At 37.4% G+C, this 13,254-nt stretch overlaps 1 protein-coding gene across 7 annotated transcripts in view; it reads left to right on the top strand.

The window, feature by feature from the left end:
• The window catches only part of GPCPD1 (glycerophosphocholine phosphodiesterase 1), a 42,974-nt gene that overhangs the window by 24,416 nt on the left and 5,304 nt on the right, over window positions 1-13,254 (top strand). For all 7 annotated transcript variants that reach the window (XM_050973142.1, XM_050973139.1, XM_050973138.1 and 4 more), the window contains 12 exons: window positions 795-1,038; window positions 2,075-2,237; window positions 2,329-2,461; window positions 2,667-2,721; window positions 4,398-4,490; window positions 5,542-5,619; window positions 6,443-6,482; window positions 7,195-7,256; window positions 8,127-8,192; window positions 9,041-9,177; window positions 9,956-10,091; window positions 10,414-10,574. In XM_050973142.1, coding sequence (XP_050829099.1) covers window positions 795-1,038; window positions 2,075-2,237; window positions 2,329-2,461; window positions 2,667-2,721; window positions 4,398-4,490; window positions 5,542-5,619; window positions 6,443-6,482; window positions 7,195-7,256; window positions 8,127-8,192; window positions 9,041-9,177; window positions 9,956-10,091; window positions 10,414-10,574 — 1,368 coding nt within the window. The remainder of the gene's footprint in view (window positions 1-794; window positions 1,039-2,074; window positions 2,238-2,328; window positions 2,462-2,666; window positions 2,722-4,397; window positions 4,491-5,541; window positions 5,620-6,442; window positions 6,483-7,194; window positions 7,257-8,126; window positions 8,193-9,040; window positions 9,178-9,955; window positions 10,092-10,413; window positions 10,575-13,254) is intronic.

The following is a 13,254-nucleotide window of genomic DNA, read 5'->3' as shown; positions in this document are numbered from 1 at the left end:
AGTGTGGACTTGATGTAATAGATTTCCATGATTGTAATTATTTATTTGAGATATGATTTCAGTTTTACTGGTGACGTGGCATCTATAAATGATAATCCTGTATCTCATCTGCTGTGTCTGTGGTACAGGAAGGGATTTGGATTACTCATGTATGCTTACTTCACTGACATAACTAATTTTGTCAGGAAGGTTTGCTCTGTATCATAAAGGACTCTGAGTCTTATAGAGAGGCTTATGCTTCTCAGTCCAGGATTTTTCAGAAATCCATTCAGTTTAAATGCTCATTCTGGATTTTTCAAGGGATTTAATTACTTCAGCTATATTACTTATGTCTGTTAGAGTATACTTATCTTCCTTATCAGAGAGACATAGCAGCAGGCACCAATGTTCCAAGTCTTGATCTTGATTATGACTTCTAATTTCAGTGCTTTTCATTAGCCTGTTGGCATTATGGGTGTACAGCCTGCCTGTATAGGAAGGCTGTCTCTTTGGCAGACCAAATAGTCTGGTGGAGTGCTGCTTCTCAGACCACTAGTAGAGTTTTCATATTTTCCCATGTTCAACTTCTAGCAGTGACTTGAGCACTGAAATCTGGCTAAAACAGGATTTAGACAATGGCTGTAAACTCTTGCTTGTGTGAGGAGCCTCTGTATACAGTTCTGTTTTGTGAGTGATGGACTTGAGAAGAATTCTTGCATTGTATGAGCTTCTGCTCAAGCTTCTTCCTAAATCTTGATAATTGGTAAAGGCACTGCAGTGACTTAACCATTTGATTTGTGTTTCTGGATGAGTAGAGTAAAATTGACCCTAGAAGGCCTAGAGAAGGATGATGATGACGAGGGCCAAGAGAAGACATCCCCTACTGTCCCTCAGAAGATGGCAAACACGGTGGAGTTCTCCTTGATCAGTGACGACGAGTACAGATGTCGGCACTCTCAGCCAGACTGTGGCTATGCTTTGCAGCCAGACCGATGGATAGAATACACAATACAAACCATGGAGCCTGATAACTTGGAATTAATATTTGATTTTTTTGAGGTATGTCTCTTTATTCCTATGAAGCAACTTCATTCTGCCTCTTAGAGCTCAGTTGTTGTGAAGATTTCACTGTTGAAGCAGAGCTACTGCCTGATGTTCTTCATCTTTTGGATTTATTTACACAAGTGTGAGACTACTCACTGCCAGCCCATTGTAGAAAGGTTTTTGTGAGCCTTCTTGATGTGGCACAGGAAGTTTTTCAGTTCTGCTTATTTAGAAGTTGGTACAAATTAGACGTGAATCTGCATGTGTGAGTATTGCATGCTGTTAGGTTGGCTTGATATTAATCCTTTATCAGCTAAGTTATGCTTCTCCTGCTTCAGCCCCTACATTGTGTATATGAACTGGTTATATCACAAGTATTGAATCCAAATTTTTATATTATAAGCAAAAACATTTCTCTGAACTAACTCGTGCAGATTCAAACTGGATTCTCACTATTGTGTCTGTTATTTTGTGCTGTTTTTTCCCCTGAAAGGTCTTAGTATTTGAAGTTCTTTTCAAAAGAAAGCAGGTTACAGAGAATAAAGTTTAGGCATTCTCTTTTTGAGAAAGAGAAATGAAAATGCCTTTAAGATCACTTACAGTTGTAATTGTAAAGTGTCTACATAGTTCCTGAACTTGACTATGGTCAAGCGCACATTCTGTATATTAGTTCTTCCCTGCAAATGCATACCAAGTTTTTTAGCATTTTGAGCATAAATATTATTCCAGTTAATTTTTGTTCTAAGCAGGACTTGGGGCATTTTAGAAGACAGGCTATTCCATGCATGCTATTTTGATGTGAAAAGCTTATGGGATGTAAGGGGTGTCAGAGAAAAATGTGAGTTTTGTAGATTTCTGTTAAAGTTCTCATTTTCTTGATAGTAATTCGTAACTTGCTGTTACATTAAACAATTTTAGCTGTAATTAGTGTTTTGTGTTACACACAAGAAACTTGTGTTGTGTCCTGAGTAGCAAGCCAGAAGAGTTTGTTTAGAATTCTCACTCACATCTAACAATAGGGATTGTGGGTTTTTGTCTGTTTTGTTTTCAGGAAGATTTAAGTGAGAAGGTAGTACAAGATGATGTGCTCCCAGGTCACGTAGGCTCTGCCTGCCTCCTGTCATCCACAATTGCAGAACTTGGAAAGAGTGCTGGAGTTCTTACACTTGCTATTATGAGCAGAAATCCGAGGAAGACAATTGGAAAAGTCAGAGGTACAGTTGATGCCAGCAACAGATGCAGATAACTTTCCTCAAAGCCATCTGCTGTTCACTGACATGTGAAGCATTGCTGTTTTTCTTGCAGTGGACTACATCATTATCAAACCCATCCAGGGATATGCTTGTGATATGCAGGCTTCATATGCAAAGTACTGGAAACCAAGAACAACTCTGGATGTTGGACACAGGGGAGCAGGAAATTCTACAACGACCACTAAGTAAGTTTGTTTGCATTTTAAACTGGGGAAATTGTTTTGTGTCACTGACATCAGCTGAGGAAGTAGTTTGAAAAGCTGTAACCCACAGTCATTTACTTCAGTATGAAGTTGTGGGTATTCTCTAAAACTTCTGATTTGTGCTTTGTTATTTCAATTCTCTGCTATACTGCATCTAACAAACGCTTTTTCTTGGCTGTTGTTTCAGGCTTGCTAAAGTTCAAGAGAACACCATTGCATCCATGAGGAATGCTGCTAGTCATGTATGTACACACGTTTTCATACACACAGCACCTGTCTAGTGCAAACTAGGTTGGCTTGTACATTTAATTTGCATGATTCAATACAGTGAATTGTAATTGAACTGATGTGAGATAAAAATCACTGTGGAAATTGCCTGAGTTATGGAAAGTTAATAGTAGGTTAGACTCTCATTCTCAAGTCCCTTAAAAAAATCAAAGCTTCAATTTAGTATATTCTGCTGGTATTCTAGTACAGGGAGAATTTTAATCTCAACCCTCTACAGGCAGTTTGAACAAACGAATCAAATTTTGGCACTGCTAGAGTCTGTCAGTATCCTCTCACGTGGCAAAGGTCTTGCTCAGGGACTGCTGTGTACTGAAACTTGCTGTCTGAAAATGTGACTTGGGAGCTGAGCTGGTAGAATAAACCAGTCCTTGTTTTGGTGCTTGCTGCAGTGAAGACTTGAAATCCTAAGACAGAACTTCCAGTTTGGGAGATAATAGCTCCATGTGCCTAAATTCTGTGATGGAGGTGGTCACTTTTATTCCTTCCAATAATCTTGATCACTGAACAGAACTGTAGCTGCTAAATGACAGTTTTGAACAGTAGTTCTTAATCCCTGAGTGGACACTACAGGTTTATAGACAGGCTTTTAAAATACTCACAAGAAATATGCATTGAGGCAGAAATTTGCTGTGAAGTCATCAGCAGCATCACTAGAGAATTGTTTTCATCTATTTGCAGATTGAAAAGGCTGAAAGCCACCACTTTGAAAATATTTCTGCTGAGAAAAGGGCTGAAAAAAAACCCCATGTCCTATTTTTCTCTCTGTGATGATTGAAAAAGTGGGTGTCAGGGTGATAATTTGATGAATGGTATTCTTGGAGGCCTTTAAATGAATGACTTGCAAACAGTCAATATAAGTAAAAAACCCCAAACCTGTTACTGGCTTTCTCTTTCTTTCTGGGCCTCCCTCTTTTCTGGAAGACTGTTCTTTGAGCTTTTGAATGTTTTTTCCTTTTTTAAAGCCTAACAGAAAATCATCTACAGCTGAAAAGGGCAAGAGAATGCTGGATGCAGCTATTTCTGCTCTTGCACAGATTATAACACACTGCTGCTGTGTTAGTCACTAGTGACTCCAGAAGTTTGTTTCTATATGGAATATCTCCCTAAAGCCTTGGCAGTATGGAGCCATCACTTGTCTCTCGGTGTGGTGGTGGGGAGGAAGGAGGAAGATGCCTCAAAATTATCTGTTTAAAACATCTGTGTCTAAAAATACTGTCTTGGTCTTTCATGTAATCAGATTCACAAGACTTGAATCTTATTAGAGGGTTTTACAAGATTAACCAAGATATATATATATACACACACACACATACATACATATATGTATGTGTGTGTATATATATATATATACACACACACACATACATACATACATATATGTGTATATGTATATATATATAAAATGTCTGTATTATAATAATTAGGATAATTTGCCATATATTTTTTCATCTTTAATAATCCATTGCTGAGCATGGTTTGATTTAACTGGTAACAGCCAGGTGTATTCAACTTCTGCTTGATGTCCAGGACCTTGAATACTTGACAATACTTGCATGCAGTTCTGTAGTCCTTGTGCATAAGTAGTTAATGGGCTTCTGTTTTGTTCTGTGTGATTTTCAATTTTCTGTAGGGAGCAGCATTTGTGGAATTTGATGTACATCTTTCTAAAGATCATGTGCCTATAGTATACCACGATCTCACATGTTGCATGGCCATGAAAAAGGTAAAGAAGATAATAGCTGTATTTTATGAATAAATATGCCCGTTCTAGAAATGTAAAATGTTAAGCTCTCATAGAAACAATTCTGGGGACTCAAGGGATGGAATGGCAATAAATATGCAGCATTACTTAGTGCATAGAGCAGGAAGTTGTTTTTTCCTGTTGATGTTGTAGCAACAGCATTTCAGATGCATGGTTTGGCACTCTTCAACCTGACATTTTAGTTACTATTTAGCTTCTTTCTGACTTAACATCTGGAAGAAAAAAGCAGACAGCTCTGCTATATTCTGTGGTGCCTATGGGGCTCTCTTATACTGAGGCCTGAATGTTTGCATTCTGTCCTGTTCTGCTTATCTTCCCTCATAGTTCTGGCAGTAAATCCAAAGAGATTGCAGAGCAGCACACTGCTCTGTCTTCTTTGTGTTTTCAAACTCCCACACTCATTGCAGTATTGCACTTTATAAGAAGCTTGGTTTAGGACAGCTGTGGAAATGGAACTTTGAGGGGAATGAATATTCAGTGTATCACTCAGTACTGTCTTGCTCAGTAAAAAATTCTTAGTGAAGAGGGGAAGTGAGAAACGACAGAATTTTTTTGACAACAGATCTGTATTTTGGGAGTGGTCTGTGTGTGTGAATTTTACCCCAGGACATTTATATTTTTTTATTAGTTTCTGAGACATTGGATAAATAGCAGTAAAGTGAACTGCCTTGGAATATTTTTTACTGCATTTCTTTACTTGTAAGCATCTTTCCTGAATACATTAACCAGTCGAGTTTTTACAGAATAATTGTGCTGCAATTTTGGGAGGAAAGAACTTTAAAGCCTCTGACTTGCATGAAAGACAAAGCACTGGGTTTCTTTCAGATTGTTTTATGCTTTTAAGTGCCTGTGCTGTCTTGTGAAAACGGATCATCTTATTCATATGATATGACTTGTATCTTTATCAATAAAATAGGAAACATTCATTGCCTTTATGGCTACTTTATGGAAAGTATGTAGGCTTCTTTGTTATTTTCAGTGATGCTTAATTATGTGTTGGTTCTCTTCAAAGAAACTGGATACAGAGCCTTTGGAACTGTTTGAGATTGCAGTCAAAGAACTCACATTTGATCAGCTGCAGTTATTAAAGGTATTCTTTCCTTGACTAGTACAATGTGCTGTGTGTAGAATTTTATGGAGCTTGGAGGTTTTGGGAATAACTACAGATAGTTCTGGACAGTACAGTTTTAAAAATTATTCAAACAGAACAATTAGGTAATTCCAAGAAAAATTCTTTTGCACTGTTTTTACAACTTGGATAAATGTCATTACTTTTATCCTCTAGAAATATGGTATCTAATTTTCACATGATAAAGGGACTGTGTTGAACTGCTCTGCCTTCCAAACAGAAATGCCTTGTCTAGATAAAGAGGGATGAGTGGGCTACTGAAGACCCTGCTGAGATCCCTGCCCTCAGTCAAGGAAACCATCTGGCTGGTCCAAGAACCATATGATTCTTTTTATTTAAAATTACTTGGTCTGCTTCTTTTTGTGAAGAGAGAATTTGAATGGAGCGAGGGAGTTGGCTGTGTCTGGCCTCATTCTAGCTCAGTATGTGTGACTGTAATATAAAACAGGTCAGCTGGATTGAAACACAGAGGAGAGATTAGTGTTCAGACTTCTTCACATCTTGATGTTGAATTATAGTTTGTGTGGGTTTACCCTTAACACAAATCCTGAATTTTCAGTGAGCATGTTTTCAGTTTGGTTTTGAGCTTTTCTTGAAATGGTTAAAACAGAGTTTGAAAGAAAATTGTGATGTGTACAGCATGTCTTTTATTCTTTTACAAATTACTGCTAACTATGTCTATGATAGACTTTTAAATTGTAAAATTATTTACAAGAAAAATTAGTTATGTTTTACATGTAGGAAGATGTGGGTAGAGTGTTAATGTTGCTCTTATGCTCTTCAGCTGGCTCACGTGACGGCCATGAAAGTAAAAGATCACAATGGTATGTACTAGTTGGGAAGAGTGTTGGGATTGATTGATTTATTACCATGTAATCATATAAATTCTGTGGTTGCATCTTGTTGTAATCACATTTGTCCTGAACATTTCTAAATGCTTATGTAGTTAATTTTGTGCATGCTGTAGAGGGAAGCAGGGACAGAAGGGTAGAAGGCAAATATATAGATCAATCTGTATTTCTGAATAATCATAACAAAATTGCCACTGATGTTTCCATCTTATGCTTCTCCAACTGTACCTTCAGCTCTTTAGACTTGCTGAAGAGAACTTTGGTAACTGCTGTAGGATGTCTTTTCAGTGCTGTAAATTTTTGGCATTAATTATCCCCTTTGTAGGGACAGCAAATTATCGCACACATCCTACCTGTAACAGAAAAGATAAAATTTTAGAAAATTAAACAAATAAGCATTGGTAGCCAAGGTTTATTGTGGATATAATTCACTGAGTGAAGTGGTGAGGGAAGGGAGAAGCCATTCTATATATATATTATGGCAAGGTCTTAAATTCCAAACCAGGAATTGCCAACACTATCATGGGAATATGTTGGTGTTAGAGGAAAAGGTGTAGGTAATCCAAAGGGAGACCTGGTTTCATTGTTCACTCCTGTCATGGTTTTTGAGCCAGTCTTTTCTTGCTGCCATTACTGGGATTATGCTTCTGTTTGTTTTAATTCAATATTTTATCTTTCTTTACAGCATCTTTTCAAGATGAGGAGAAGTCTGCTTTTGAGATGCAGCCATTTCCTTCTCTGCAAAGAGTAAGTAGTGAATATGGAGCAAGATGATTGGGGAACATGAAAACTTGTGTTTTACTTTCAGCTTTGCACACATAGCAAGGGGGATATTGTTTTTTGGTTTTGGGCCTCTGGTATCAATACTGGAACTGAGAGAAGGGGTTTTATTGTTGGACACTGGAGGGTTTTCAGTGCTTACAAGTAACAGTCTGTGTGTGTTTCTGAATTCATGAGCCTGAGCTGTGTAGCTCAGGGTGCACTCAGTTTTACAGCTGGTTAACATGTGGGCATTGCCTGTTAATGCATTGACATTTGTTTCTAATTTTGAAAGAAACCACACCTGGCCTTTGGCAGTTCCTCACGGTGTCTTGGCCATCTCTCAGAGCCAGACAGTGAGAAATGTTGAGTGAATTTCCAGTGTGTTTCCATTTAGGACTGGTTTGTGTTAGCTCCACCCTGTGAAATCACCTTGCAAATAATTCTTTACAGGAATTTCACATGAAAGAACTTTTGTTATCATGGTAATGGCAAGCTCCTGGATTTCATACTTAAGATGCATTTTGCACTCAAAAGAACTTTCTGGAGAAAGAAAAAATATTTTTTCTTTAGGAGTATAAATGGGGCATTTCTTATATATGTTGAAGTGAATTGACTCACATTTGTACCTTGTCAAAATCTTGTCCTTAAGATTGTATCCACTTTTATGTATTCATTAAGTTTAAACTGGAGTAGAATAGGGTGTATATGTGTGTTGTATAAAATGTTAAAAAACTAGGGTTTTGAATTGAGACACCATTAGCATTAAACTGCAATGTATTTTCCCAACAATTACCTTCACAGTGCTTTGCTGTCCTCTTTTGCTGTGGGGTCTCTTCATAGTAAAATTTTTTTCAGGTCCTGGAGTCTATTCCTGATGATGTTGGGTTTGACATAGAAGTAAAATGGATCTCCCAACAAAGGGTAAGTAAACATACATGTGATTTACTTTGATTGTTTGACATTCTTATGGCTAAAGCTTGTAATTTGATGTGACAATTTATGAGCTGCAAAGGCATAATTTTTGTGGGGGTTTGTGCCAGTTTTTTAAAAAATACTGCAATATTTTTAAACTGGTGGTAGGGTATAGGAGCACCACTCCAACAAATGAACAGTCTTATTCTTAAAATGATAAAATGTATAGGATTGAGTTCAGACTGCTTTCGGTAGGAGATTCTTTTTAAAGTCAACAGATCACAACAGGGCAGACAGGAAAGTGCCAAGAAATTCAGCCTCTCCTGGCCCTGTGCAGGAGCAGCTAGAACATGGTGCAGTAAAACAAGCAGCTGCTTCCTTCTAGTCAGCAGGGATGCAGACTCAGCTGGATTGTGCAACACTCAGTCCAGAGGGAAATGATTGTAAATGCTGGGATTGGAAGCCTGGAGTGGGGGAAGGAAGCTAAGGAGAGTGGTAGGTGGAAGTCAGTATGCTAGAAATAACAACAGAGAGTAGCTGCTATAATTACTGGTCTTTAGGGAATTTCTTTGTGTTTTTGTAGCTGTAATAGGCTTCCTAGAAATGCATTCCTTGGATGGGAAGATGTGGAATTTTTCAGTGAATTTTATTGCTGTGAGAATTCAGCTGCACCTCTCTCATGCTGTCAGTCCCTGAGAGCTGGAACCAGCACTGAACACACTGCAGGATTGATTCTGCATTCAAACTGGGCAGCTGAGTTCTCACTTTGCTCAGGTTGACTGAGAGACTATTGCTGGTTAAAATAATTTTAGTAAGCATTAATTTAAGTGACTCAAACTTGTGCTTTCTTTTTCCAGGATGGACAATGGGATGGCAACTTGTCAACTTACTTTGATATGAACCTTTTCCTAGATATTATTCTGAAAACTGTGTTGATGAATGCTGGACGAAGAAGAATTGTGTTTTCTTCTTTTCATGCAGATATTTGTACAATGTAAGTTAAGAAGAGAGAAATAATGTACTTTGTTTCTGAAATTTATTTTTATTTGGTAAAATTTACTTTGTATTTAAAAATACACACCAGGAAATAAATAACAGGTGTTTTCCTCAGACATAAAATTTGGTGCCAGAATAGTTGGGAATTGAAATGAGACCACTTTGCTATCTGGAATGAGCCTGAAAAATAAAAATAGGGGAACAAACTCATAGCAGATATTTTTGTCAAGTGCATTTCTGGATGTTTCACTCTTTCTTAGCACAACAAAAAATGTCAGGGTTTCTTCTGGTATCCCAAAGTCTTTTCCAGTCATACTTGAGGGGTGTGCAAGCCTAATTTAGGAACAAATAATTTTGTTACAGTAATCAGCTTTAAAAACGCATTAGTAAGGTTAGGGGCTGTGTATTAACCATGTTTAGAAAATCCTGTTGTGGATCTTTATGATCATCAGGAATCTGTGCATTTAAGAAGAAAATTAGAGAATTAAATGGCCTTTGGGGATTATATATAAACATACTGAGGATGTAAGGCTGAGTTCAACATCAAGTCTAGCTTCCCCTCACATGTGTGTTAATCTCCAGTAGTGGCAAAAGGACTCATTTGAGCAGTTTGTCAGCACAGTTTGATGCTAAGCTGTGAGTCACCAGCTAGGAACTAGAACAACATGCAGGAAAGAGAGGAATTCCCCTTGAAACAGTGAGATGAAATCTTTGTTTTTTCACCTTTTTTTTTTTTTTTTTTTTCATTTGCTACATGTGGACTTTTTTCCTGACAGGATCCGGCATAAGCAAAACAAGTATCCTGTGTTATTTCTCACCCAAGGGGAATCTAAACTCTATCCAGAGCTCATGGATCTCAGATGTCGCACAACTGCAATTGCCATTAACTTTGCACAGTTTGAAAACTTGCTGGTAAGCTGACAAGTTAAAATCAAACTGAAGTATTACTCTTTGTTTTAGATCTGTCATTTTTGGCACTAAAGTTTTAAATTATGGCTAACCTCACAAAAGAAATACACTAATATTAGGTAACTGCCAAAAAAATGTCCATTGGTTAAAATGTTTTTTAATACAGTGTTTTAAAAATAGCACTATAAATAAACTCTCTAATTGTATTAAATGTTTTTTGTTATTATGTATGAAACAGTAAGGAGCTGCCAGTGTGAGAAGATTAAAATAGCTGATGTAAGTCTTTCAGAAACATGGATTTTAATTGAAGTCCTTTGTATTTCAGGGAATTAGTGTGCATTCTGAAGACCTGCTGAGGAATCCATCATTTGTTACACAGGCCATATCCAAAGGCCTGGTTATTTTTTCATGGGGTGATGATGCAAATGACCCGGATAACAGGAAGAAGCTGAAAGAATATGGTGTTCATGGGTTAATATATGACAGGTACTTAGTTGTGGATTTCTAAAAGAATAATCATAATCACCACCATCATCAAGCTTAGAAGCTGCTGTAAATTGATTCTGGTGAAATTTCATGTTGCTTCTTGGTTGACTGGGTGCAGAAAGTACAAGGACCCCATAAACCTGGATCAAGAATGTCTAACACCAGTTCCTACTCTTTCAGCTGTATCTATGAAGAAAATAGCTTTTGTTTTTCCTGAGATCAACATAAATGTGATTTGATCCTTTAAAGAACAAGTATATGGCACACAAGTTTAAGGTGCTACTAATATTCATGATAATAATTTTTAAATTATGTATGTGATACAGTGAGGAAAATGTTTTTTAATTGTTTGACTGGAAGTTTCAGTGTTCTACATTGAGCTGTGGAAATAGTTAGCATAACATTCTCGTGTGTTTCAAAGCTGTGAATTCACATTTTTCGTATTAAAATTAGCTTGGAGTGACTCCAGGGCAAACTGCCAAATTAGTAATTTTAGAAAGGAGCTGTTACATCCAAAAATTCAGGTAGAAACACCAGAATAATGTGTTAAATATTTTGACAAACGTGTTGCTGTGTTATTTGGTTGCTTACAGCAACCCAGAGTTTTAGGTCTTTTGTCTTTGAAGATGAGAAATTCATCATTATGAGGTGAAGTTTAATTTGAAAAACTGTATTAAACTAGAATTTCCAATAGATAAGAAAGTAATTGGGAAATCATTAAGTATAACTGAAGTTTCAAACTGCAGAAGGCTTTCAAACCTTCTGCTTTGGAAAGAGTATTGCTTTGTATATTGTTTTACCTAAAAAACCCAAACAACAACAGCAACAAAGACAAACAAAAAACAAAGGAAAGGGGATCAATAATTGTCAAAGTGAAAACTTTATAAAGAGAGTCAGTTTAATCATCTCTAGGGGCAAGAGATCAAATGTTTGCTCCTAGGCTCTCAGTGTAGAAAAAAATAGTTAACTCTTTTCAATCTGTTGTTGACTGCTGAGAGTCCTTTCAAGGTGGTGGGTCCCTTGCTTCTCAGGTTTGCCAGAGGTGCCCCTTCTTGTGCTGTACAGAATGTCTCCCATTCAGTGGCAGTAAAAAAAGGAAAAACTAGGTTTTTACACTGGGGAGCAGCTTCAGACTGGAGACCTGGACATCTAAGTCCTCTTTCCTGCTACAGCAGTGCTGCATGTTGCACCTCTGCTGCAGCTCAGGGTTGGGGCCCCCTTTAGTCAATGAAAAATACCTCTGGACTAGAATGCAGGGGAAAGAATCCTCTAACTACTTAATGTGCAGTCACAGGGTAATGAAATTTTATTCTGTGGTATGCATAAGTTAAATTGAAATATTGTTAGTGGAGTGCTTGAATCAAACCTCACTGCATAAAGTGTTTGTGAAATGTCTCTTCATCTCATGTCTACTAATCCAGTCTTCCAGAGTTGTTAATTACTCCTTGTGCAATAGATATTCACTACTGGGGTAAAACAGTAAAGCAGGGGGCAGCCTAACTTCTGACTTCATGTTGCTTTTATTGCTTTAGATACTCCATGCTGCTTAAATGTTGTGGCATTTATGTTGAGGCTGCAAGTCAGCTACTTGTCACCTTGTGTGTCCTATTGTACTGTGTGTGTTTTAGGTTGTAGTAGGACAGTAGAACACCTTTTATCTCACTTTCTGATGAGCAGCCAATTCGTTGGAAGGCTGAATTCCCTTATGGATTTAACTGAACAAAAATTTCTTAACCTTCCTTCACTGTTTGGATGATCTGGATTCTTAATAGCGTTCATCTCTCCTCTTGCTGCCTGCCTCCTCTATCACTTCCACTTCAACATGTTCCCATTTTTTTGGAGAGGAACCTCAAAATTAGTATTAACTCCAAAGCTGTTATTGCAGGCTTGTTAAGTGTAATTTCTAAATGTAATTTCCCTTTTTTTTCTGTAGGCCAAAACAAACAATGGGATGTCCCTTTGCAATTCTTAATTACTTTTCAAGTTTTACTAATTGTGTGAGTAAAATTAAATTCACTCTTAATACAGGTTAGGGATATGACAATTTCTGAAAGTTGCATCAGATGTCTCAAGGTGGACATTTTGGAATGCAGGTGGTACCTGCAAGTCCTGGAATGCTGGGATGTAAAACTTGGCAGCAAATGTTTCCACTCACAGCTGGAGCTGCTGGGTAAAGAGCCAGTCTTTCAGATCACTTGAGACTTGAAGTTGATATTTAGAGTTTAAATAGGTATGGTGTCAGCATCCATATCCTGTGCTGATTGCAGTTTAGAAATAAATAAATTTAAGACTAAATTTAAAAAGTGGAACTCGAGAGAGAGAGAGAGATGTACATGACTGTTCCAAGGTGTAAGTAATAAGTAGGGACTGCAGTAATCTGTTTTAGTGTAAAGCCAGTTCATGCTGTTGTTGTGTCTTCAAATTCCAGAATATTTCCAGGGCTGAATTAAGATGGTGCTTCTTCCATGGTTTCTGTATTTTTGTTCTCTGGATTTATGGCCAAGTCCAGATATGTATTAAATATGATATTTTGTGTTGCTGTTTACTAGGCCTTTACTAACATTGTGTTAAGTGCTAATTATCTGAATAATCTAGGAAGTGAATAGAGGAATTTTAGTGAATTTTAGGTTGCTTGTATGTGGCCCTGGGTTACGGTGTGCAGTAGTTATTTCTGAGATTA

Source organism: Serinus canaria, chromosome 3 (assembly GCF_022539315.1).
Source record: "Serinus canaria isolate serCan28SL12 chromosome 3, serCan2020, whole genome shotgun sequence".
In the NCBI taxonomy this organism is placed as follows: domain Eukaryota; kingdom Metazoa; phylum Chordata; class Aves; order Passeriformes; family Fringillidae; genus Serinus; species Serinus canaria.
Note: the sequence above shows the minus strand (reverse complement) of the source record. Positions and strands in the feature narration are given on the sequence as shown.